Source organism: Chlorocebus sabaeus, chromosome 13 (genome assembly GCF_047675955.1).
Source record: "Chlorocebus sabaeus isolate Y175 chromosome 13, mChlSab1.0.hap1, whole genome shotgun sequence".
NCBI classification, from domain to species: domain Eukaryota; kingdom Metazoa; phylum Chordata; class Mammalia; order Primates; family Cercopithecidae; genus Chlorocebus; species Chlorocebus sabaeus.
This window is the reverse complement of record NC_132916.1, coordinates 55238744-55262910: the sequence shown is the minus strand read 5'-3', so window position 1 is coordinate 55262910 and position 24167 is coordinate 55238744. Positions and strand designations below refer to the sequence as shown.

The window sequence follows — 24167 nt, the reverse complement described above, 5'->3', positions numbered from 1 at the left end:
GACTTACGTATTCGTAATGTGCTGTTAAAATTTTCTTAAGAGTTATTAGAGGTTAAAAGGTTGCCTTGACTCTGGATTTTGGCATAGGACTGGAGATTCCTAGAGAGTATTAGTACACTTGTCTGCTTACCGTGGGAAAATGAGTGACTTATGTGGAAACAAGCCCCCAGTTTTCCAGAGGGGGTTTATTCTACTGTCCACTGGAGCAGTCTTGAGTTTCGCCTGACCTGAAATTGGAGCAAACCTGCTGCTTTCTCTCTGGGACTTTTCTCAATAAGCACTCATTGAATTCCTAGACAAGCCCACGTACTTTGGCATGGTGGAAAGTGCAAACTAGGGTCTTCTCCCAGCCGTTGTTTCTTCTACCCCCTCTCCCCACTGAACCTAGGCCCTTTACACACTTTAAAATGCCACCTTTCCAGTACTCAGGTTTTACTTATGTGTATTCTTTTGCCTTTTATAACAAAAGGCAAAATAATTGTGTTATAAAAGGCAAAAGAATATTTTGGCCTGTTTTATCAAAAAATTCAAATCTAAATAGTATTGCTTCTGAAGGACAAATATTAAAAACACAATCTGAAATACAAGTGCCAAAATAACACGTACACCTAACTCTTTAAAAACTATGATGACTCTGCAGCCTTAATTGCTGTTGCTACAAGGACGGGAATCTCCTTTTTTGTATATGATGTCATGTTTCAGCCCTTTCTAAAACTGAGGTCAGATATCCAAATGAAGAGAACAGAAATTTCGCCTTTTTATGTTTGTGAGATACCATAAACTTTTTTTTTTTTTTTTTTTTTTGGAGATGGAGTCTCCCTCTGGTGCCCAGGCTGGAATGCAATGGCACGATCTCAGCTCACTGCAGCCTCCGCCTCCTGGGTTCAAGTGATTGTCCTGCCTCAACCTCCTAAGTAACTGAGACTATAGGCACGCACCACCACGCCCGGCTAATTTTTGTATTTTTAGTGGAGATGAGGTTTCACCATGTTGGCCAGGCTGGTCTTGAACTCCTGACCTCAGGTGATCCACCCACTTCGGCCTTCCAAAGTGCTGGGATTACAGGTGTGAGCTACCACACCTGCCCAACATTTTTGAGTAAATGGGATTGTGGCTTTTGGTATGCTTGTCACCAGAAGCTGTTGTGGGTTTACTTTCTCCTTAGAGTCTGTAATGAGATGACAGAGCTACTTAAAATTAAATGATGAAATCACTTTCCTGTCAAAATCCGATGTTGATCATATAGAGTGACCTTCATAGCACTGACATTTTTTTCAGTTCCTTGCCTACGTTAAAAGGAATCTTAAGGCCAGGCACAGTGGCTCACGCCTGTAATCTCAGCACTTTGGGAGGCCGAGGCGGGCAGATCACGAGGTCAGGAGATGGAGACCATCCTGGCTAACACGGTGAAACCCCGTCTCTACTAAAATACAAAAAATTAGCCAGGCTTGGTGGTGGGTGCCTGTAGTCCCAGCTACTTAGGAGGCTGAGGCAGGAGGATGGCTGGAACCCAGGAGGCAGAGCTTGCAGTGAGCTGAGATCGCATCACTGCACTCCAGCCTGGGTGACAGACCGAGACTCTGTCTTAAAAAAAAAGGAATCTTAAAATGGAAGGACACTTTCACTGGGCCAGACAGAAAGCAAGAAATCTTTTTTGTGTCAGCAAATCAAAGAGGCATGCTTTTATAGAAACTTGCTTTGCAGATTCTTCACCCTGTGCTGGTCATGACACTGTAGCTCCATACCAGGGAGGGGTAAACTACACTGCAGTTGCTCTTCAGAGTGTGTTTCTTTCTAAGAAGTAATTTCTCAATTTGGCAATAAGATGTGATGTTTTCTCGTAATCCTTATTATTGCCATAATGACATTTTGCAGTATTTAATTTTGTGTGCCGATATTATGGAATGAAAGGAGTTTTAACAAAGTCATTTTGATTATGTTTCAAGATGACTGTAGCAGTTTTTGCTTTTCCCAACCTTTTTGTGAATTAAGAGGGTGTTTCATATATGTTGCCTTCCCTTGGGCATCATCTACATTTTCTCTTTAACAATTGCCCTGGTTTATTGTAGGCAGATCTTGCTAGACCAGATACTCAAAAGTGTTTGACCATTTGTCTGCAGCTACACTTGGCTTCCATCAGAGCTCGTCCTTGTCTTTGACTTTTCCCGGTGTGGACTACACAAACCAACATGTAGTAAATGGCTTGGATCATTCCAATCTCCTTCTCTCTGAAGACACACACACACACACACAAAATGTAGAACTGCACCCCTGTGCTTCCTCTCCTTTCCCTTTTCCCATTCCAGTCAACACGCTGAAAAGCTTCTCTGCCCTTCCCTGGAACTAGATACCTGCTCCTGCCCCCGCTCCACGCTAGCCCTCCAGCCATTCACTCTCCCCCCTTGACAGACACTTCTGCTACTGCCCAGATTGGAGGCTGGTTCCATGTCTCACTTCTCTCTTGTCACAACACAGGTAGTTCACAAACGTTTCTTCCCTGGTGGAAATTTAAGCACCCTCAAGTGTCTTCCAAGTTTCTGTGCAAAAGTTTTGTGGTATAAAAATGATGTCTTTTTTTTTTTTGCTGATAGCTTTACTTTTTTTTTTTTTTTTTTTCAATGAAACGAGGCTTAGGGTTTCTGCTTAGTATCCTTACAGCTGATAGAAACCATCATACAAACAAGAAATGCAGTCATCCCCTTAGGCAGGTGACAGCAAAAGAAAAATTGCACGGCTTTTTTTCAAATGCAGTTTCCTTATGAGATATGGTATTCTCTGTCCTAGTAAAATTTTCTCTTTGTTTTAGCATTCTTTCCTAGACTTTTCTTTTTTTGAGACAAAGTCTTACTCTGTTGTCCAGGCAGGAGTGCAGTGGCGCAATCTTGGCTCACTGCAGCCTCCACCTCCCGGTTCAGGCAATTCTCCTGCTTCAGCCACCCAAGCTGGGATTACAGGCGTGCGCCAGCCAAACCTGGTGTTTTTAGTAGAGACCAGGTTTCACCATGTTGGCCAGGCTGGTTTCGAACTTCTGGCCTCAAGTGATCCGCCCGCCTCGGCATCCCAAAGTGCTGGGATTACAGGCCTGAGCCACCGCACCTGGCCTTTAGAATTCTTTCTTAGACTTTGAGGGTTGTTCTCTGGTGTTTTGTTTTCTCACCCATGCTTTTAAAAACAAAATGAGTAATAATTAAGAAAGGCATTTACCTCCTCTGAAAAATAGGATCTTTCCATTGTGCCACAATACTCTTATAGTTTACTTTCTGATAAAACACAGAGAAACTTTGCTTTCTTACCACGTGGTCCAAGGAAGGAACCACGAACCACTGGAGTCAGTCCTCTGCGTCCTCCCTGCTCCTGTCCTACTGCTCACAGGCTGGATGGCCTTGAGAAACCCATTAATCTTTGTGCCTGCAGTTTTGTCAACTATCAAATAGGGACCTGTATTTTATAACCTGATTAGTCAGTCTCTGTTCTTTAGCTTTACTAATTGGATGTTGTTGCTACTGCTCTTTAGTTCTGTGTCTTAGAGGTTTATAGACATCTTTCCTGCAGTCTTTTAGTTCAGTAAACATTTTAGTTCAAACAATTACTGAGAGCCTAAGAGGATAAAGATGAGCAAGGTCTGGTCCTATGCCTTGCAGTTTCAGGCAATTGGGTGATAGCTAGTATCACCTGACTGTCTAGATCAGGCACTATGCTTTACAGCATTACTTCAGTTCACACAGAAAACCTTAAAATGATCGTTACAACTCAGCATTGGTCTCGGGTTACATACAGGTAAGAACACTAAACTCCAAAGAACTGTTTTCTGCAAATCTCACAGTGAGTATAATAAGCCTGGGATTCAAAGCCAACATGTTTCCTCCACGTGTCATTATTTGAAAGTGGACTGGAGGATGGGGAGATTTAGGAAATGAGAAGTAGTCTATAAAATGACAGTGAGCCCATTTCAAAAATTCCTGCTTCCTCAAATAAAGAAGTGAGTGCCTCTTGGCTTGAGGTTGGGTCCGAGGTGATCAGTGTGCGTATGTTTTGCCATCGTGAGGTGGAGGCTGTTCCCCAGCTCACATCCGTTCTCTGTCCTGACCCTGGCAGGCACTGGCTCAGGCGATCAGGGAAGCCAGAGAGCAGCACCCTGACATGTCGGTCACAAGAGTGGTGGTACACAAAGAAACAGAGTTGGCGGAGGAAGGGGAAGATTAAGTAAGGTAAGAGAGCCCTCATTGTCTGTGGCCTTTCTAGTGACTGCTTTATACTCCTGAACTTGTGAAAGGATGTGAAATGAAAGTTCATATTAGTGTCTCCTTCGTATAGTACATTTGACCTTCTAGACTGTTATCCCCAAGTGTATCAGCTCAAGTGCATACAATCTCTGCATGTGGTGTCAATAACTCTTGATTTATTGAGGGGCTGCTAATGATTGACATTCATATATTGCTTTACTAGCTATCAAGCACATTAGTATAAGTTACATTAATTAATGTTCACAGTGACCCTTTCAGAAAGATGCTATTACCCTTCTTTGGATGAGAGATTTTTATTGTAGGAGGGATAAGAGTGAGATGAGTTAATTCCACCCATCTCTACTGAAAATACAAAAATTAGATGGGCATGTTGGTGCACTCCTGTAATCCCATACTTGGGAGGCAGGAGAGTCATTTCAACCTGGGAGGCGGAAGTTGCAGTGAGCCAACATTGCACCACTGAACTCTAGCCTGGGCAACAGAAGTGAGACTCCATTTCAAAAAATAAAAATAAAAAAAGGAAAAGAAAAAGGATACATCTGAGAATGAACCAGATGAACCAGAAAGGAAAAGATTTATTTGACTATGTAAAAATGGAAATAAATACTTCAGTTAAGGGAATAGAAACAAAAGCAAAGGATAAATAAATGATTAAGTTTAATGTGTTTGGCAGAGAAAGGAATAGTATCCTGAATATATTAAGAACTCTACTGTGTCATTAAGAAAATTTAAACACTTTTGTAGAAAAATGGGCAGAGAATTAAATGAGTAAACCATGTGCAAAGTAAAAGAATAAACAAAAAATGTCCAGCTTCACTATTACTTAAATCAATGCAAATTAAAAATTTAGTGGACAAGTTTTCACCTATAAATTTGGCAAAACTTACGTTTTTAATAGTGTTGGGAAGGCTGTAGGAAATATATACTGCTGTATAAATTAGTAATATTTTATGGAGGATAATTTGATGCAAAATAATCTACATTAAACATGTCTACCATTAAACTACTTATAAGAATTTATCTTAAATAATCAGAAATATATACAAATATTCACCTACAAGGGTATTTATCACATTTTAATACTTACATTTGTATAAATGTAAATTTGCTAGTATTAGTAAAAGGGGAAAGATTTACACACTCTGAAGAGAAACCAGAGTATTATGTTTGCTAGTATTAGCAAAAAAAATTTGAAATAATCTAAATGGTCAAGAGTAGGGGCTTAGTTGATACATTATTCTGTTTCCATGTGATAACTAACTCTTAATGAAATGGGTGTTTATAATTATCTGTTAGGGCTTTAAGAAGCAGGTCTTATCACACAATAACACATAGTAAGATTACTTTCTGTTGTTAAAATAATCTGTATGTTGAACAGTCAATAGATAAGTAACCCACAGGAATGGCTGGGTCACAGGATATTTTCTGCCTTGGGTGGCATAGCCACCTGCTGTTGTATCCACTAGGAGGTGAGGATTCCTACCATTTTACAGCTGTCTCTCTGACTTTTTAATTTTTGCTAGTTTGGTGAATATGTACTTATGTGTAGCTGCGATTATAATTCCCATTTTCTTCATTAATGTCTTTTCATATGGTTATTAGCCATTCATGTTTTCTCTTCTATGAAAATATAGATGGCCAAAAAATTCAAAACCTTAAATGCTTGTTCACCTCTCTTGCCTGCTTTTGCTTTCATTCTTTCTTTCATTGTTAATTGATTATTGATACATTCTACATACTGATCCTTTGTCAATTTTATATGTTGCAAATATCTTCAGGCTTTTGGTTTGTCTTTCATTATTAAAATAGTTGAATATGGTTAATATTACTGAATTTATCAAGCTTTTCCTTTATGACATGTTCTTTCCATACCCTTAGGTGATAAAGATATTTTTTATGTAGAAATTTTAACATTGTTTTTCATATATTCTTAATCCACCTGAAATCATTTTTTCTAAATGATGAGAAACAGTAGTCTGTTTCCTACATAAGTAGCCAGCATTCCAGCACTGTAATGAAGAGCCTATCTTTCCCCCTCTTATCTACATCATCCTATATCAAATTTCTTATGTGTGTGGGTGTTTCTGACACTATTATTATTGGTCCATGTGTGTATCCCTGCTCCAGTGCCAGAATTACTATAGCTTTATAATGGGTCTTGATATATGGTATGTGTGTCTCTATCCCCCTACACCCCCTCCCGCCACCACCAATAGCATTGTTTTTCTTCATTCTTGGCTCTTCCTGTTACATACAAATTTTAGAATCAGATTGCTGGGTTCTAAGATTAAATCCTGCAGTACTTCAATTGGCCTTGTATCTACTCTGTACTTCAATATGGGGAGAATTACATCTTTTCAATATTGCCTTCTTTTCCTTGAACATAAGATGTCTCTATTTGTATATATATTCTTTAATGTCTTTCATTAAAATTATGTAGTTTTTTAATCAAATGAGGTCTTACAAATCTTTTCTAGTTGTTGCTAGCACAGAGAGATACAGTTGACTTTTCCATATTAATCTTATATCTAGCAACCTGCCTCTTCATATCTTAGATTCTAGTTTAAACACAGTGTATATAATAGGCCATAAGCAGAAATCATTAACAATTTTAGTAAAAATAAAACATCCAGTGGCCTGAGTAAATGTGCTGTGCTATATGTGGATATTGATCTTTTTTATCTTTGAGATGTATTTCCCTAACGGTTTTATTTATTTTTTATTTTTTTGAGATGCAGTGTCCCTCTGTCACCCAGGCTGGAGTGCAGTGGCACAATCTTGGCTCACTTCAACCTCCATCTCCCAGGTTCAAGGAATTCTCCCTGCCTCAGCCTCCCAAGTAGCTTGGATTACAGGTGCCCGCCACCACGCCTGGCTAATTCTTTTTTTTTTGGTAGAGACAGGGTTTCACCATGTTGGCCAGGCTGATCTCGAACTCCTGACTTCAAGTAATCTGCTCCCCTTGGAGTGCTGGGTTTACAAGCGTGAACCACCGTGCCCGGCCCCCTAATGGTGTTTTTTTATTATTTATTTTTTATTATTATTATTTTCGAGACAGAGTCTCCCTCTGTCGCCCAGGCTGGAGTGCAGTGGTGTGATTTCGACCCACTGCAACCTCCACCTCCCGGGTTCAAGCAATTCTCCTGCTTCAGCCTCCTGAGTAGCTGGGACTACAGGTGCCCACCACCACACCTAGCTCCTAATGGTTTTAAATAGGGAAGGCTGAAAGCATTCTTACTTAGGAGTCAGAAGACTGAAGGCTACATTTTCATCTTGCCAGATATCAAACTATATTGACATTAGGCAAGTCAGTGCTATGATCTGCCTTTCCTAACTCATAGGACTTATTCTAAGGATATAATAGGATAATGAATGAGAAAAGTGAGTGTTACAAAAACATAAGGTAATAGCACTGGGTATTTTTGCCTCTAAGTTTTATCAATCAGACACTTCTTAATCAGGAATACTGGGCAAAAATTGGTGACACTCTAAGCATTACTAGCAACTCTACCTTCACTTGTGGCATTTTAATAAGTTTTTAAATGAGTTCATTACATCACTTATACCTAGCACCTTATATTCATTTTTACAATGGACACACACAGACACACACACAGCTTTTGAAGTTTGCCTATCTCAGAGGCTAACTTTTATGAGAAGCTTTGTTAAACAGATTTAGGAAGTTAAAGTATAAACTTACATATAAGGTGAATAAACTAGATAAATTTGGAAAGATTCATTCATGCATTCAAAAAATATTTAATGAGTGCCCATATGTGGTAGGGTAAGGCTGGATAATGATTCCATGGTAGACAAAGCAAACATGGCCCCCCTCCTTGGCGGAGACGATGTGCTCCAGGAAGGTAGGTGTGAGTATTAACAAATGAACAAAATGTAAATGTGATCAGCCCTCTGAAGGAAATAAAATGCTGAGAGAACAAAATAGGAGACTTGAACTATTATTATAAATTTAACCAATTACTTGAGAAACAAAGTTTGAGTTTAAATCTGAAGGACGACTAGGAATGACCTCCGTGTCTCAAAGTCATTTTGGCATCTCCACCCCCAACTGGCTGCAGCTTGCTCTTAAAAAATTTCCTTTGCTGGTGACTGTCAGATCTGGGAAGAGTGTGTTTTCACTGCTTCAGCTACTGTCTGGCTGCCCTGCCAGGATCCCACAGAGGCAGCAGGTGGGCCGAGGCAAAGAGCAGGATCAGGACAATATCTGAATGTCAGAAAAGAGGGGGAACTGTCTGCAATGTATCTGCTCCATCTCCCTTTTTCAGGCACATAAAGCTCTCCTCCTGACCTGGTCTCGCCCTTCGGAGTAGCTCTGAGCTTTTGATCAAGTGTTGAAAGTAGGGGGAGGGGAGAGCAAACAGAAAGATGGTAAAAGAACAACCTGCAGAGGACGAACCTCCCAAGTCCACCTTTCTCAGCAGGTGGCGCCCAGCTGTGAGGCAGAGAGGAGCTAAATGCAAACTCCGCTAAAAAAAAAACACACTTCAGATGAGGACTTCACTAAATCTTTGTAACTTTTTAATGTCCTTTCAAGGACTACTCCCTCCTGCCAGCTTAGCCCAAATGCATACTTATGAGCCCTCACACGGATGGAAAATATTGCTCACCTTATCACCGCTGCAATGGTATTCCCAAACAGTCCCGATCAGGAGGAAGAAGGGTTCCAAGCTTGGTGGTGTGATCTGTGTGGTCTCAGAAAGAATTAGCCATAGGAGAGGGAGCTCTCCCAACCCAGACTTCACAGGAGCCTCTCTGACTCTTAGAGTAATAATTAATGTAAAGTAAAAAAGTGAATGAAGCCTCATGTTCATCCAAAAACAGTGAGCACCCGAAGGATGAAATGACAGAGGAGTGGCTGCTCATCCTTTTGCTCATCCGTTCATTTATTTATTCATTGCATAAATATGTACGGAATGCCCACTGGGTATCGTCTGCTGTGTTCTCATGGAAATATCAAATCTGCACTTCAGACAATAAATCAGTGGTAGCAGAAGAATTTCAAGTTTTGTGATATATTCCCAACCTCATGTGATGGGAACAAGGAGGAGAGACCTCTAAATCAGAATAGGGCATCAGAGATGTTTCACTTAAGCTTTGTGCTGAGTAGTACTTAGCTCTATGAAAAAGGAGTAAAGGGGGCCATTCCAGGCAGGATTGGGAGCAATGAACCTGACACTCCAAGAACGGTGCAAAGTCAGATGTGGCTGGATTGTGGGATACTTGCAGGAGAGTGATGAAGATGTGGGAGGAAGGAGGCAGAGGCCCAGTGTTAAGGAGTCTTCTAAGAAGCTGAGGAGGCTAAACTATCCTGAAAGTGATGGGGTTGCTCCTCCTGTGTTTGAGAGACAGTAAGGAGGTAACTTACCTTCTTTGTGACTTGTTGACGGTCAGCATGAGGCTATGAAAGTTAGTGCATTGGGAAGATGGGAGCAGAGGAGAATCACACATCATATTTAGGTTTTTGGCTTGGGCAGGGAGTTGATGTTGGCACCTGTAATTTGAATCATGCAATACGTGAGTTTTGTCTTTTGCATGTCATGGCCATATTATTATGGCTGGTTTTCTTTGCTTGGCTACCGTAAAGCAAAGGTGTGTTTTTTGTTCTGCAGTAGTGCCAGAGAGACCAACTGTCATGGGAATTCTGGAGGAAACTTAGAAGTGAATCTGTAAGGCCCCATCTTATAACATGACATGATTAATTGGAAGTTTCCTGGATCATCTGCATGTTAAGAGGGAGCATAGGTTAGCAGACTTGCTGGGTTCAAATCTAATTCCTAGTTGTTTGACCTTGGCTGGTCTCATCCCTTTGTCCCAGAGCTGTCATCTGTAAACTGGGGATGATAATAGAAGCAGAAGGGCTTGTTTCCAAGGCAGGTTGTTAAGAATTTTTTATAACTTACAAGGTCAGCCATGAATGAACCCTTTTCGCTCTTAAGAGTCCAATAAAAATGAAAATTTTCTATCCCAGAGATAATGAGTTTGAGATACATGTGAAATGCAGAAATGGCACATTCAGAAGCACAAGAGCTTTGAGAGTGCAACAGGCTTCTGAGCAGGAGAGAGATTTGTGAGTCCCCTGAATGAATTGTGCACTGATGAAGCCTGTGTTTTGAGCTGTATTATCCAGGGCTAGCTCAGAGTTGAGGTCTGGGGAACAGAGGCCATAAAGGAGGAGGAGCCAGGAGGCAGAAAGGAAACAGGGAAAGGGGGGAGGTGACACAAGTTGCAAGGCAAGATAACTTCAAGAAGGAGAGAGTAACCAAGTATTAAATATGTCAGAAAAACCAAACGAGCATGTTTTTGGGAACTGGTGAACAGAGGTCAGCCTGGAGGCTTTGTCAGAGCTGTTTCAGTGTGGTAGTAGGGAGAGAGCTCTGTAACAGGTTGAAAACACATGAAAACATATTAAGTTGAAAACCCAGTAACAGGACCTTTTGCTCTTCCATCAGCTCTGCCTGCCTTCATCTGAGAAGATGGAGAACATTAGGTGTCATGGAGCCATTGGAGCCAGTGCTGTGATTATTAAAAACAGGGTCAATTCACCATTCCCTGGAACCTCTTAGACCCTGCATCCCCCCTTTAACCTGCAATGAATACTTCTAAATTAGTCGTGTTGTTTTTTCCACTGTTGTGGGTACATGAATGCCAATTTCTAAACAAAACAATCTTGTGTTTGTTTCAAAGTCGGGGTGGTATGCAGGGTTTCAAAACATGAACTCATAAGCCAAACAGGAAATTAACATTAGCTGCCTAGCTGACTTGATGAGAGAAAAGAACCCTGTTGGCTGAACTGAGCTCTAGCTAATCATGAGCCACTCATTTACATGTGGGCTCTGATGAGTGTCACCCCTGACCTTCAAAGAGAACAAACCTATTGACTTTCAGATAACTATTTCAGTTCTGCAGGCATATCAAGTGTGTTGCATTTTTATTTTATTCTGTTAGCCTAGTTGTGCTAATCTCATACCTAAAATTAGCATCTTATTACTGCTTCATTTTCAATATAGATTAATCACACCTCAAATGAGGACTGACTTCTGCATAGAAATAAAAAGCCAGTTTTGGTTTAGTGAGTTTTAGGCATAGCCAGTTTTCACTCTGAAATGCTGTGGAATGTTCTCATTTAACATTGCTAAATCTACCAGGTGTTATCCATGAGTCAGTTACAATCTATTTGAACTCCCCCCACACAAGAGGTGCTGGGTGCCACTGCTCTAATGTGTACATTAAGACCAGGCAGTAGTCACTAATTCCCCAAGGCTTGCTCTTGGACATAACCATTACTGACTATTATTTTTTCAAATGAAACTATCTTTGTTGTTTTTTCTGGTAATAAAAGAGAGGTTATAACTTTTTTAAAGGGAGAGACAGTAGAAAATGTAAGTGATCCATGAGTCCCATGCTCCCAGAGATAGAGAATTTCTTTCCAGTGTGTATGTGTGTGCTTGTCAATATACACACATATAGACATTCACATCCACACAGCCCCCTCTTTCTGTGTAGGCTGATATTGTGATTCTTGGTTTTTCCTCCACTTAATAGTACATTATAGTTGTTGGTCCTTGTCGTTACCTCATCATTTTTCAGCAGCTGTTGAATGGATGAGTGATGGTTTACTTAACCCCTATTAATGGACATTTAAATTACCCCTCAGTTTTCACAATTATTACACAGCTTCAAAGATTATACTTGTTTGTACATTTTTGTATGTTGATCTCATTGTTTCTCCAGGGCAAATATGTTCAAAAGTGGAGTTGGCATGCCACGAAGATTGTTTTTTGTTTTTGTTTTTTTGAGATAGAGTTTCACTCTTGTTGCCCAGACTGGAGTGCAGTGGCACGATCTTGGTTTACTGTAACTTCCCCCTCCCAGGTTCAAGCGATTCTCCTACCTCAGCCTCCTGAGCAGCTGGGATTACAGGCATGTGCTACCACGCCCAGCTAAGTTTTGTATTTTTAGTAGAGACAGAGTTTCCCTATGTTGGCCAGGCAGGTCTCGAACTCCTGACTCACCTCAGGTGATCCACCCACCTTGGCCTCCCAAAGTGCTGGGATTACAAGCATAAGCCACCACTGCTGGCCCACCAAGGGTTTTTGACATATTACCAAATTGTCTTCCTTAGTGGTTCTGCAAACATAGACTGCCACTAGCAGTTTGTGAGCATATGTTTCCCCACAGCCTTGGCAACAACTAAACATTATTAAACATTAAAAAAAAAGCTTTGCTAGTCTAATCAGGAAAGAGCATTTTTTTCTCCCTTGTTTAAACTGTGAGGAAAGAACCTTCTTTGATTGTATTTTTTCAGTGCTAGTGAAGTTGGAATACATGCATGCATATGCTACACACAGGCACAGACACACACACATAATTTGCATTTCTTTTGGTTGCCAGTTTGTGTCCTTTGTCCTTTTCCCTATTCAGGTGTCTGTTTTTTTCTCTTATAGAGATTAGTTGAATGGATGCCTGATAGTTTACTCAAATAATCCCTACTAATGGGCATTTAAATTATCCCTAGTTTTCACAGTTATCACACAGCGTAGTAATTTGAAAAGATGAGTAACTATGCTACATTTCCCCCTCAATTTAAAAAATTATTATTAAGGATTAAAAATGGCACCAAAAGTCGGGAGAGGGACAAGACAGAACTGACCGCTTAGAGACAAGCAAGCCATATCCACAGTTTCGTTTTTTTGTTTTGGCCTAAATGGTGTATCTTAGAATTTGAATCAATTATTAATGCTTAAAAATTAGAAGATACTCAGCAATTTTAGAAAAATCCGAAGCCCTGATGACATTAAGCCTGCTCTCCCTGTGGTTACACTGCTGGCGCTTCGTAGGCGTGACCAGCGTCAGTCTGGGAGGAGCACTCTAAGTCACCACAGTGCTACTGCCTGTCATATCGTGTCTTTATATTGAGGCCCTTGGGGCCCAGTGTCCTTATGCATATATATTACCCATCTGGCCTCTGACTGTATTGGGGTGGTGGTAATGACTTTGTTACCCTGTCCTAGGCTATGTTTGAGAGTCTGGAAATGTAAAGCATATTTAATGTTAAACTGCCTATAGAGCATCTTCATGTCTCTCCTTCAACCTTTTTTTATAAGGAAATAGGATCTTAGACATTAACATAACTGCCACAGGTCACCTGTGCTAAGTATAGGTTCATTTATCTCAAGGCTTTTCTTTTAGGTATCCCAGGTAACAATTGTTTAAACATGTAAATTTTGTGATTTTGTGGGTGGCATCAGAAGGGAGTTTTGCTATGGCAACTAATTAACAAGTTTATGTATGTGTGTGTTGTTGTAAAGATACTCCTGTCCTTATGAGGATTACAGTCCAAGGACATATTGATGCTTTCTTGCATCAAAATAGTTGAGTTAGCATTAGAGCACATGTGAGTCTGGACCTGCTCTGTCCGGTATGGTAGCCAATACCCACTTGTGGCTGTTGAGCACTTGAAATGTGGCTTAGTTCAAATTGAGATGTGTTGTAAGTATGATAGTTACTGGATTTCAGACATGAGAAAAAAGTAAATTATTTCTAATTTTTAAGTGAATTATTGAAATAATTTGGATATATTGGGTTTAATCACTATATTAAAATTAAATATACATGTTCATTTTTATTTTTTGAAATGTGCTTCTAGAAAGTTTACATTCATTGCTTACAGTATATTTCTCTTGGACAGTGCTGATCTGTGGAGGGTAAGAGGGGTGAAGTGAGAGGAAAACCTTAAACTAACATGGCACGATGCAGTTTAGATTGTGTGTGTGTGTGTGTGTGTGTGTGTGTGTGACGGGGGGGGGGGAGAGAGAGAGAGAGAGAGACTGTTAGGGGGCAGGGAATAGTGTTTAAAGATATCTTTATTTAACTTTGAGGAAAAGGATTTTTTTCCCATGCTCCCTCAGATAAAAAGTGAGAAAGTTGGGTCTATAAATTTCTTTTGATTCCCACTAACCTTCGTTTTTCTAAAAGATGAAAGCTTGTTAGTATTTTTAAGCTCTTACTTGATACTACAGAGAAATGTTTTCTCATTGCTACCCAACTTATGAACCTAAGGGTGACAAAAGCTCAGCTCTAATAGAATATACTGAGTGGAGCCTGACCATAGTTCATTTGTTTTTTAAAAGAAGCTTTAAGATTTTTATAGAACGCTTTTATATCAAATTCCCAAAAGATTTGACCTAGCAGAGTGAACCAGAAGACCTTAACAGCTTTAGGGCCAGCTCTGCTACTCTTAGAAACTCAGAAACTCGTGTTACGGCTTCAATGATTTGAGGAAACCAGTTTTTTAAGGAAGTAAGAGTCCTCGTGGGATATCATAGATACGGTTAATCAACAAAGAGAACAGAAAAAAGAACCTGATGTTTTTCCACTTAAACAAGAAAATTGGCAGATGAGAGTAATGGTAAACATGGGAGTTAGTAAAGACATAATGCAATTCTGTTGTTTTTTCTTCCCCCGTTTCCTCAAGCTCTTATTCTTCAGTCTTATGTTACAAATTAGTCCCTGGTACTTTCACTTCTGGATTCATTAATCTATATTATGAGTCCGTTATGTTCAAGGGACTATTATAGTTGTGTGTGAGAGAGGAACGCATAGGAACATGCATAATGTTCAGGGCACAAAAATAGTATGTTTGAAGAGAAGCCTAGATAAAGGGCTGTGAAAGTGGACAGGAGAAATGCTTCTGATGGGCCAACCAAGACAAAGCTCTCCAGAAAGGTTGCAGGAAAGCTCCTGTGTGCAAAGCCCCAAGGGCAGTCTGGATGGTTGGAGATTGGGGAGAGAGGAAAGAGCACGTGGGAAAACAATGGGAAGGATGTTGGGAAAGCAAACTTCCATTGGTTATGTGTAGTTCTCATCACAGCTGGAAATATTTGTTCAAGGCAAATTGCAGACAGTCTTACATGTCATGTCCTTTAGTAATATGAATTTATCAGTAGTGTGTATGATTGACTGAAAAGCTACTAGATTAGATGAAGTAACCTGTAAAGACACCAAGATACTGGTTCAGACAGTTAGTAGTGGGGAGACTGAACTGGACATCTCTAAGAGTAAGATTGAATTTAACTTGGAAACAAAACCAGGAATAAAATATCATATAGGAACATCATAGGAACATGTATAAAAATTAAATCCAGTATTTTTTCCCTTTTCAGTCAGATAGAGCTCAGCATCTGTATTACTCTTTGAAGTAAAGTTATTTTAGCACATAGGCCTTTGAGAGTAATACAGTTCATTCACAGGACACAAGGCTCAGGAAGGTCAGCCCAGTCACGAAAGGCCTGAAGATGGGACTTGGGCCTTAAAGGACCCACAGAAGAGCCTCCTGAGAAGGTGGGGACTCCAAACAGCGTGAACATGTTCCAGCAAACCAGGAGAAGGGAAAGCATTTTGCTGAATTATTTGTAGAACAGATACTGTGCTTCATTTGACTGCAGAGAATAACACTGGATTTAATTTCTCCCTCTACTCAGCAGATACACAAATACCTGTGACAGAGGAAAATGGTAGTAGATTAGTGATAGCAGATTGGGTGTAAACAGTTCTCAAATTTAATGGTCTCAGGACCACTTTATACACCTAAAAATCATTGAAGAGCCGAAAGAGATTTTGCTCATGTGAATGATATCTATTGAAATTTATTATAAGTCAAAACTGAGAAGTTTTCTGAATATTTATTAAGTTAAAAATCATCACATAGTGAAAGAAGTCTGTCTAGAAAGACTGTATATGTTGTGTGATCAAACTGTATGACATCCTGGAAAAGGTAAAATGATGGAGACAGTAAGAGGGTCATTCACTGCCACTGATCTCAAGAGTCTTAATATTGGGAAGTTATCAAGCTCATGGTGGCCAAAACACCATTTTCCACATTCTAATGTTCACCTAAAAGCTTGAATTTTATCATTGGCAACAAGTACTGTCAATTGTTTCTCTTGAGGCGACAGACTCAACTTCATTTTCAATAAAAAGTTTACCTAGTATCCAAATTGAATAACGTCGTTTGTCTGTCAGTGATTCTCTCAAGTAAGAAATGTGGTTTATGAAAAAGCTGCTTCAACTCACAGTGCAGACATTCGCATAGATGCTTTTCCTCTAGACATTGTTGTACTTCTGTATGCAGCGGGAGTGGCGTGTGCATACTTCCCGTTTCATCACACAGAATATTAAAAAGACACACTCAGGCTTGAGATGTAGAATAATTAATATTTCTTCTGTTTCCTCAAGGACATCCTTAAGTGAAACTGTCTTCTCTATTTTACTGTGAGTGCACACTGGTAAAGAATAAGGTGTCAGGCTGGGCCTGGTGGCTCACGCCTGTAATCCAAACATGTTGGGAGGTTGAGGTGAGAGGATTGCTTGAGGCCAGGAGTTCGAGACCAGACTGGGCAGTATAGCAAGAGTCTGTGTCCACAAAAAAAATTTTTTAATTAGCTGGGTGTGATGGTATGTGCCTGTAGTCCTAGCTACTTGGGAGGCTGAGGCAGGAGGATCCCTTGAGTCCAGGAGTTCAAGACTGCGGTAAGCTATGATTGCACCACTGCACCCCAGCCTGGGTGACAGAGCGAGACCCTGCCTCTAAAAAAAAAAAAAGAATAAGGTTACCTCAAATATAATTTGATTCCTCTGCTTCGACTTATGTAGGCTCAGCTGCCAATAGGTTTACTCACCGTTGTTTGTCTACACCATTGGTGAAAATGCCAATACACTAGAAAGGACATAATGTCTTAGTATGATAATGAAAATAGTTTTGACTCTATGATCCCCGTAAAGAGACTAAGCCATCCTCAGGGGCCGCAGGCTACACTTCATGTATATTTTAGTGATAATACAGACATTTTAAGAACTGACTTTTTTCTGGGTTTAATCAAATGGAAATTTAGCATGCTTGCATTTTTGGCTCTGGGATTTTTATTGTATTTATTTATTTAATTTTTGAGACAATCTCGCTCTGGCAGCCAGACTGGAGTGCAGTGGCGTGGTCTCAGCTCACTGCAACCTCTGTCTCCTGGGTTCAAGCAATTCTCCTGCCTCAGCCTCCTGAGTAGCTGGAATTACAGGCATGTGCAACCATGCCCGGCTGATTTTTGTCTTTAGTAGAGATTGGGTTTCGCCATGTTGAACAGGCTGGTCCCAAACTCCCCACTTCAGGTGATCTGTCCTCCTCAACCTCCCAGAGTGCTGGGATTACAGGCATGAACCACTGTGCCCAGCCAATTTTTATAATTTAAACAATGGAAATTCTGTTTAGAAATTAAAATCAAATATGCAAATTGAGGACCAAAGAAGAATAAAATGAAAAGTTCAGCATTTGAAATAACTGTCAAATCCATAAAGTATCATTTAAAATTTGATTTTACACCTGAGTGCACGGAGTTCAATTTTGCTTAGGAAATGCAGTGTCTTAAGACAGAGTCTTGCTCTGTGGCCAGGCTGGAGTGCAATGGCACGATCTCAGCTTGCTGTGACCTCCGACTCCCAGGTTCAAGTGATTCTCCTGCCTCAGCCTCCCGAGTAGCTGGGATTACAGGTGCGTGCCACCATGCCCAGCTAATTTTTTTTTGTAATTTTAGTAGAGACGGGGTTTCACCGTGTTGGCCTGGATGGTCTCGATCTCCTGACCTCCTGATCTTCCTGCCTCAGCCTCCCAAAGTGCTGGGATTATAGGCGTCAGCCACTGTGCCCAGCCTTAAGTAAATATTTCATTCCTGTTTTCACAATCTTTGATTATATTATTGCTCTGTGGTAATTGAATGTTCGTTAATCTGAAGAAATGTTGTTTTCTTGTGTTATTTGCATTGTTGTATTATTTGGGGGAAAACCACATTTTTGCATTTTTATTGAGACTTCTCTCTAGATGAGTGCTGTATCACTTAAAGGCAGCATTGCTAGTGTTTTCTGTCAAATGCTTCTTAAAATCAATTTACTGAGTCAATTTCTGGAGTAGAGCACTCAAGATTGAGATCAATACATGAGGCCTTTGTCTCTAGAAACTCAAAGATTGTGCTTTTCAGGTAAGATCATAGAACTTCTGTGTATGAACTTTTTTCACCACTGCTTATTGGGTGCACTGAGAGGGATAAATAACTCTCTGAGCCCTCTGTGAGTGCTTAAGACATAGAATTACACCTGTGATTAGATGAAATTGAGCCACATTGATCTATTCTCACATTGGCCAAAAGAGGGGGACATAGACCAGGGAATGTGACTATAGTAGTTAGAAATGTTTACTGACATTGTATAGGCCGGGGTGGAACAGTGGGAAACAGAACAGTAGTATGAATGCTTTTATTTTTGTTGACTTGACCACAATTCTAATACATAAAATATAATCGGTATGTTTAACAGCTATTATCTTACCCAAACTCAGGATGAACCTTGTGATATTGTAAAAATGAAAGCATGTTGAATTAATGTCTATAATTAATGCCTGCCAGTTTGTATTGACAAAGATGCCCAGACTTCTATGAATATGAGTAGAATTCAAGCTTAGAGAAAGAAAAGAATATTCCTGAAACTTTTACAGCTTTTACATGAAGAGCCAGTGCCTAGTTTTCAGTTTGGTTGGAATATGTAATAAATCATTTAGTCCCAAATTCTAGCCTGTAAAAAAATTGTCAGATACTAAGTTTACTTCTCACAGACATCTCACAGAGGACAGAAAAGTGCAATATTTCTGATGTACAATATTTCTGATGCTTATGTAGCAGTGATATTGGTGATTCTATCTTTATCTCTTCTCTTTCCCAGCTCAAAAGCTAACGAACAATTTAGTACTTAGGAATATATTTCTACATGTGTTTAAGTGCAAGAAACAGTCAAAAAAGATACGTGGATATGTAAATAAAGTCTTCATACAATAAGTTACTCCCTGTTCATCCACAGCAATAAGGAACTGGGATGTTTTGACACAATATCTAATTAACTCAGAGTTAAACTTGATTTACTGATTTTTAAAGAATGAGAAAATAAATAAGTTTTAACATTAAAATGGCAATAAAATCATTCTGAAAGCTGTTTGGAATCCTAAGAGCACATCAAGGTTATCATTTATAATATTCATTACCAGAAAAAAGTTTATTAATGGAAATAGATTACATTTTGAGTTTATTTGGGTAACTCTGTCTTTTTCTCTCTAGCTCAGTAAATGTTGAAGTTTTTTGAGATCAAGATCTATTCCCTTCAATTACGACATATGCTTAGTTTCCTATAATAACTTTGAAACAAGTTTAATTTTAGCTTTTCTTTACAAATTTATGACTCATTACAAAGTGAAATTTTTATTTTTGATGAAAACAGATGCAAAGAAATAAAGTGACATAGGGCCTAGAGAAAATGGAGACTAGAATCCTAAACATTGTTCTCTGTAGGTTTTCAGGCCCTGCTAGCATTAGGGGTTTGTTCTTTTAATAACATAAACTAGGCAAAATGGCAGCTGTGTTCAACAAATGATGCATATTTACTAAACAAAGCAAATGGAAATACCAGCTCTGAAGGAACAAGAACAGGTACCATGACTAAAGGTGTCATATAACCGCCAAATCCAATTTGATTGGTAGTTGAATCCATTTCCCTTTATCATCCCCCACATTTCTTTTCATAATTACTAACCTAAAAAAAGACTTTGTGTTTTCTCCATTGATTTCACGCCCCCCCCCCCCCCCACTAGAATCAAGCAGAAGTACTAATGAGTAATGAAATAGCCTAAGGCAGACAACAGGGTAGAAAACAATGAAGTTGATTAATCAATCTGTCCTGAATAATCAAGAGGCTCTAGTATTATCTGTGGTAAATCTAAATGGTAGGGACTTTTTTCATTAAAGCAAGACTGACTTTTACCTAACCAAAAGAGTGTGCATTCTAATTGACTTTGGGACCAGTGTCTCTTGGAAAAGACATAATTACCACTCTCCACTGCCCTTGGTGATTACCTATCATTTGCCAAAAGTTTCAACCAAGTTGAAATATACAATGAAACAACTGCCACCTTAAAACCCTGGGCCATTGCACCATCATGGGTTGTTTTAGTCTTTTCCACTTAGCTTTGATTGTGGGCTTCTGTAAGACTCTGTGGCTTTCATTTACTCCTGTGCTCACATGAGACTTGGTTCTATCTGTTGGTTTCACTTATCCCTTGCTGTCATGCCCAAATCTAGATCCCTAGGCCTAATGCTTCACCCAGGCTGTAAGCCTTCATTCTCTCCTTTTTTTGAGGTCCCAGACTCCAAACCTTATCCTCTCTTATACTTCTTTCTTAACCACCACACTCTGATTATTCTTCTTAGTGGTGCCTCTCAAATTTCTCTCCCACCTGATTTCTGTGGTGACCACTCAAGTTTGGGTCCTGGCCGTCTGGCAGGAATGCCTGACATTTTTCAGCTTCCTCATCTAGCTGGACTCCTGCAGTGGTCTCCTGACTGTTGTTCCTGCCTCTACTCCTTGCTGGCTTCAGCCTATTCATCACACTGAAGCCACAGCAGTGTTTTCAAAACGTAAATTACACGATGACAAACCCTTCCTCACAACCAAAGAAGAAGCAATCCCAACCTCCTTTCCTGGGCTTATCATGTCCTGCATGAGTGGCCAACCCCAGGTTCTTTGACCTGTCTTTTATCTCTCCGTGGCTCTTGTACTCTGCCCTGGACCATTGCAATAGATTGCCAACTGGTCTTTTCATCCGGATGTTTTTTCTTAATTCATTTTTTTTTTTTTTTTTTTTTTGGTCTATTAGATCAAGCTGGTACTTCTCAGGCTATTAAAGAAAGAATAGACCTAATGTTTGTACCTTTATTTACTACTCACTATACCAATGCTTAACTTTAGTAATGTCCATTTCTTCACTGTCCTATTCCTCCCATTCATTTCTGCATCCTTCCCCCACATACATCTTACTGTCATAATAACCGTGTACTTCTTCACCTCCATGCCTCTTTCCTCATTGTGTTTTTCCACCTAAAGCACCATTTCCATTCATTTTAGCATGAAGAAAATGGGCTTTGACTTTCCCCTTCCCTGAGTATAACTTTAAAATCTACCCTGGTTTCTCTCTTTAAATTCTTACTATGTGAATTGTCTCTGTTTTATGCTAATAAATTCTTTTGCAGTGAACTATTAATTGCCAGTTGCTTTTAGCATACTTGTCAATTCTCCAGGTATTACAAGGCCCTTGAGAGTGGAATAGTGTCTCATGCTTGTCTTCTGGTAAACATACTATTTACTGTAAGACTAGGCAGACAGTAACTGTTGATTACTTGATTGAAAATTTGATGAATGTTGCCTAACTTTTTTTCAAGCCTGTGTTTTTGGAATATTTAAGCCTTCTATTTTTTTTCTCTCCTAGAAAACTATTTTTTAAACAACACTCAACTTTGTGAACCCCTGAAGATTTTTTGACCGTTCCGAGTCTTAATGCCACACCACTATTCCAGCGAATTTATGCTACAACTGGTAACAATGACCAGAAGCCTGAAGAATTAAAATGCCAACACCAAACCTTTCCTTACCAGCTCTGGTCTATATTGCTCCCATGCATTTAATATATTATTTTGTTTTATAACCACTTCTAAATATTCTTGGTTCTTTTTGTTGTTGTTAATTAAGGGGTTTTGGTTTTGTTTTCTGTTTACTTTGTGTGCAACTACCTGCTTTTAATGACTCACTTTGATCAAATGACAGTGAACAAAGCCAGCCCAAGCTGGTAAGGTGCTGTTCACCTGAACAGGTGCTGTTGTGCAGAAAGGAAACTCTGTGACTAATTTAGATAGTGGCTTTCCTTCTTCTGGATTCTTTTCCTTGAATTCTCACAGTATATATTTACGGAGTTTCAAATTGCAGTAAATATACTGTATGAGAAAATATTAATACAGATTAAAAGCATTTCTTACATCCTGAAAATGTTCTAATACTTGAGAATTTCACAGGGATGTTTTTTATATTGGACCCTTTTGACTTTCCAGTCCTGTGACTTTCTACTTTTAGTAGAGAGTCAGAATCTCTGGACTGGAGAATTATGAAGAAGTTCACTGACTGTGCACTGTGCTTAGAGACCCTGCCGCACCACAGTGCCAATGCTTGTCAGACACATGCCCTTCGGCAGCATTCCAGAACAGGAGGGAAGAGAAAGAGAAAACTCTTTCTTCCCTTCTACTAAAAGATTCAGGCAGCTTAAAACCTTAGTGCTTTCTTTCTTAACAAACCCAAATTTCAATTCTTTCCATTGTTTGAACACTTGGGTAGAACTCTTGCTTTGTATTAAACCTCCTTGTCTACACGTGTAAAACTGACCTTTTGTTATTGAGCAGGCCTATCTCTTTCAGCTAGTTTGATGATTCACACAGGTTTGAGGATGCTGGGGAGAAGGGGAGGGGCTGTGGTGGTGTTCTGTTGGTTACAAGAAAGTTATACCATTTAAAGCTGGTACCAGAGACCTGATAGGGATTTATTAACTATATTGAACATTTTTTCCTTTGCCTTTGACCCTATGTATAGTTATGATGCCAGATTAGATTTATAGCAGCTTCAAGTTGTATTAAATGATATTTTGCTTCCTGTAATACTGTTACAAAATAAAGTTTGTTTATTCTCTAAACTCGTCACTTCTCTTTTTCTAAAGGTTTTTTAAAAACAAACTCGAGTGATATTTTTCATCAAAAGTCTTAGTATTTTGTGAAAAGTAGCATTTCAAAATCTGTTTTCAGCTCTTCTGTAATTTGATGATGCTGCCAACATCACTATTTGAAACGGTGAAAGCGACGTTGAAAGTTTGTAAATGTAATGTTTAACGTGCCAGATTCCTTCCGCCTGGTTACATAATCCATTCCAGCTTTTACAAATTCTTCAAGGGATATTTTCGCTTGTTTTCTTTGTGCATTTTTCATTTTGTTTTCAGGAAATATTTTAGCTGTACCATCTGAATCTTGCTCCTCTGCTTCATGTCCTTCTTTACTTTGTGTCCACTGGCCCTCTGTGTTTCAGGCAAACTAGGCCACTGAGGGGCTGCATCCCAGTCTGATTGGGATTCTTTCCTGTGAAAGTTTCGTTGGGGCGCACCGGGTTATGGTGGTGTTATCGAGCAAATAACCAACAGGGTACATTTCTTGTGAAGTGTTACATAGAATTTTTTTCTCTAGTCATTTAAAGTAAGTACATTAAATACAATTTGCATAACTGTCGTCTTTGAGATCTGTTTCCACTAAATTATCTCTCGCCTTGTGAAAGGCCTTTCTCACTTTCTCTATAATTATTACAAAAACAACAACTCCCTGGAGAATCCAATCTCAGCAAGCTAAGCCTTAGAAATACTGTGGAACCAAATGTGATTTTGCAAATGTATGTCTCATCAGAAAGTTTGTATAACACTCACAATTGAAATCATCGGTTGAGCTTCCCTGGGTGTCTTGAAGACCATATTTGCAGTGACAGGAAGAAAGTTTGTCGTCACAGGTCCTGTGGACTAAGAAATGTAGTGTGCAGGGATTAGGGCTCAGTTTTATTCAGCTGAGACAGCAAGAATAGGGTTTAGGGTTCGGGGGCCATTGAGAGAATCTGTGGGAATTAATACCTACAGAGCCACTTGAAACTGTGGTGGTAATTATTCCCACCTGTGACTACAGGTGCAAGGCTGTCTTTGAAAAAAAAATTGTATTATAAAATATTTCTCTGGCTGTTATAATCTCATCTGGTAAACTGGGCTAAATGATAGAATAAATAGGAAAGTAGATCAATAAGATTTTGGAACTCGGATTTGAAAAATTTGAAAAGTGGAAAGAATATTTTTAAATCCCCAATCTGTTTGATGGTAATTATACATTGGATGGTATTTTTGAATACATGTTTTCTGCTATCTTCTGCTTGTCACTCACATGTTAGACTGTGTGTCATTGCCTACATTGTGAT

The 24167-nt window shown here is 39.5% G+C and overlaps 1 protein-coding gene across 23 annotated transcripts in view; it reads left to right on the top strand.

The window, feature by feature from the left end:
* The window catches only part of EPB41L2 (erythrocyte membrane protein band 4.1 like 2), a 225918-nt gene extending 203058 nt beyond the window's left edge, over positions 1 to 22860 (top strand). For all 23 annotated transcript variants that reach the window (XM_038000914.2, XM_038000908.2, XM_038000903.2 and 20 more), the window contains 2 exons: positions 4096 to 4208; positions 21613 to 22860. In XM_038000914.2, the coding sequence (XP_037856842.2) occupies positions 4096 to 4203 (108 nt within the window). In that variant the 3' untranslated portion in view covers positions 4204 to 4208; positions 21613 to 22860. The remainder of the gene's footprint in view (positions 1 to 4095; positions 4209 to 21612) is intronic.
* The last annotated feature ends 1307 nt before the right edge of the window (positions 22861 to 24167 follow it).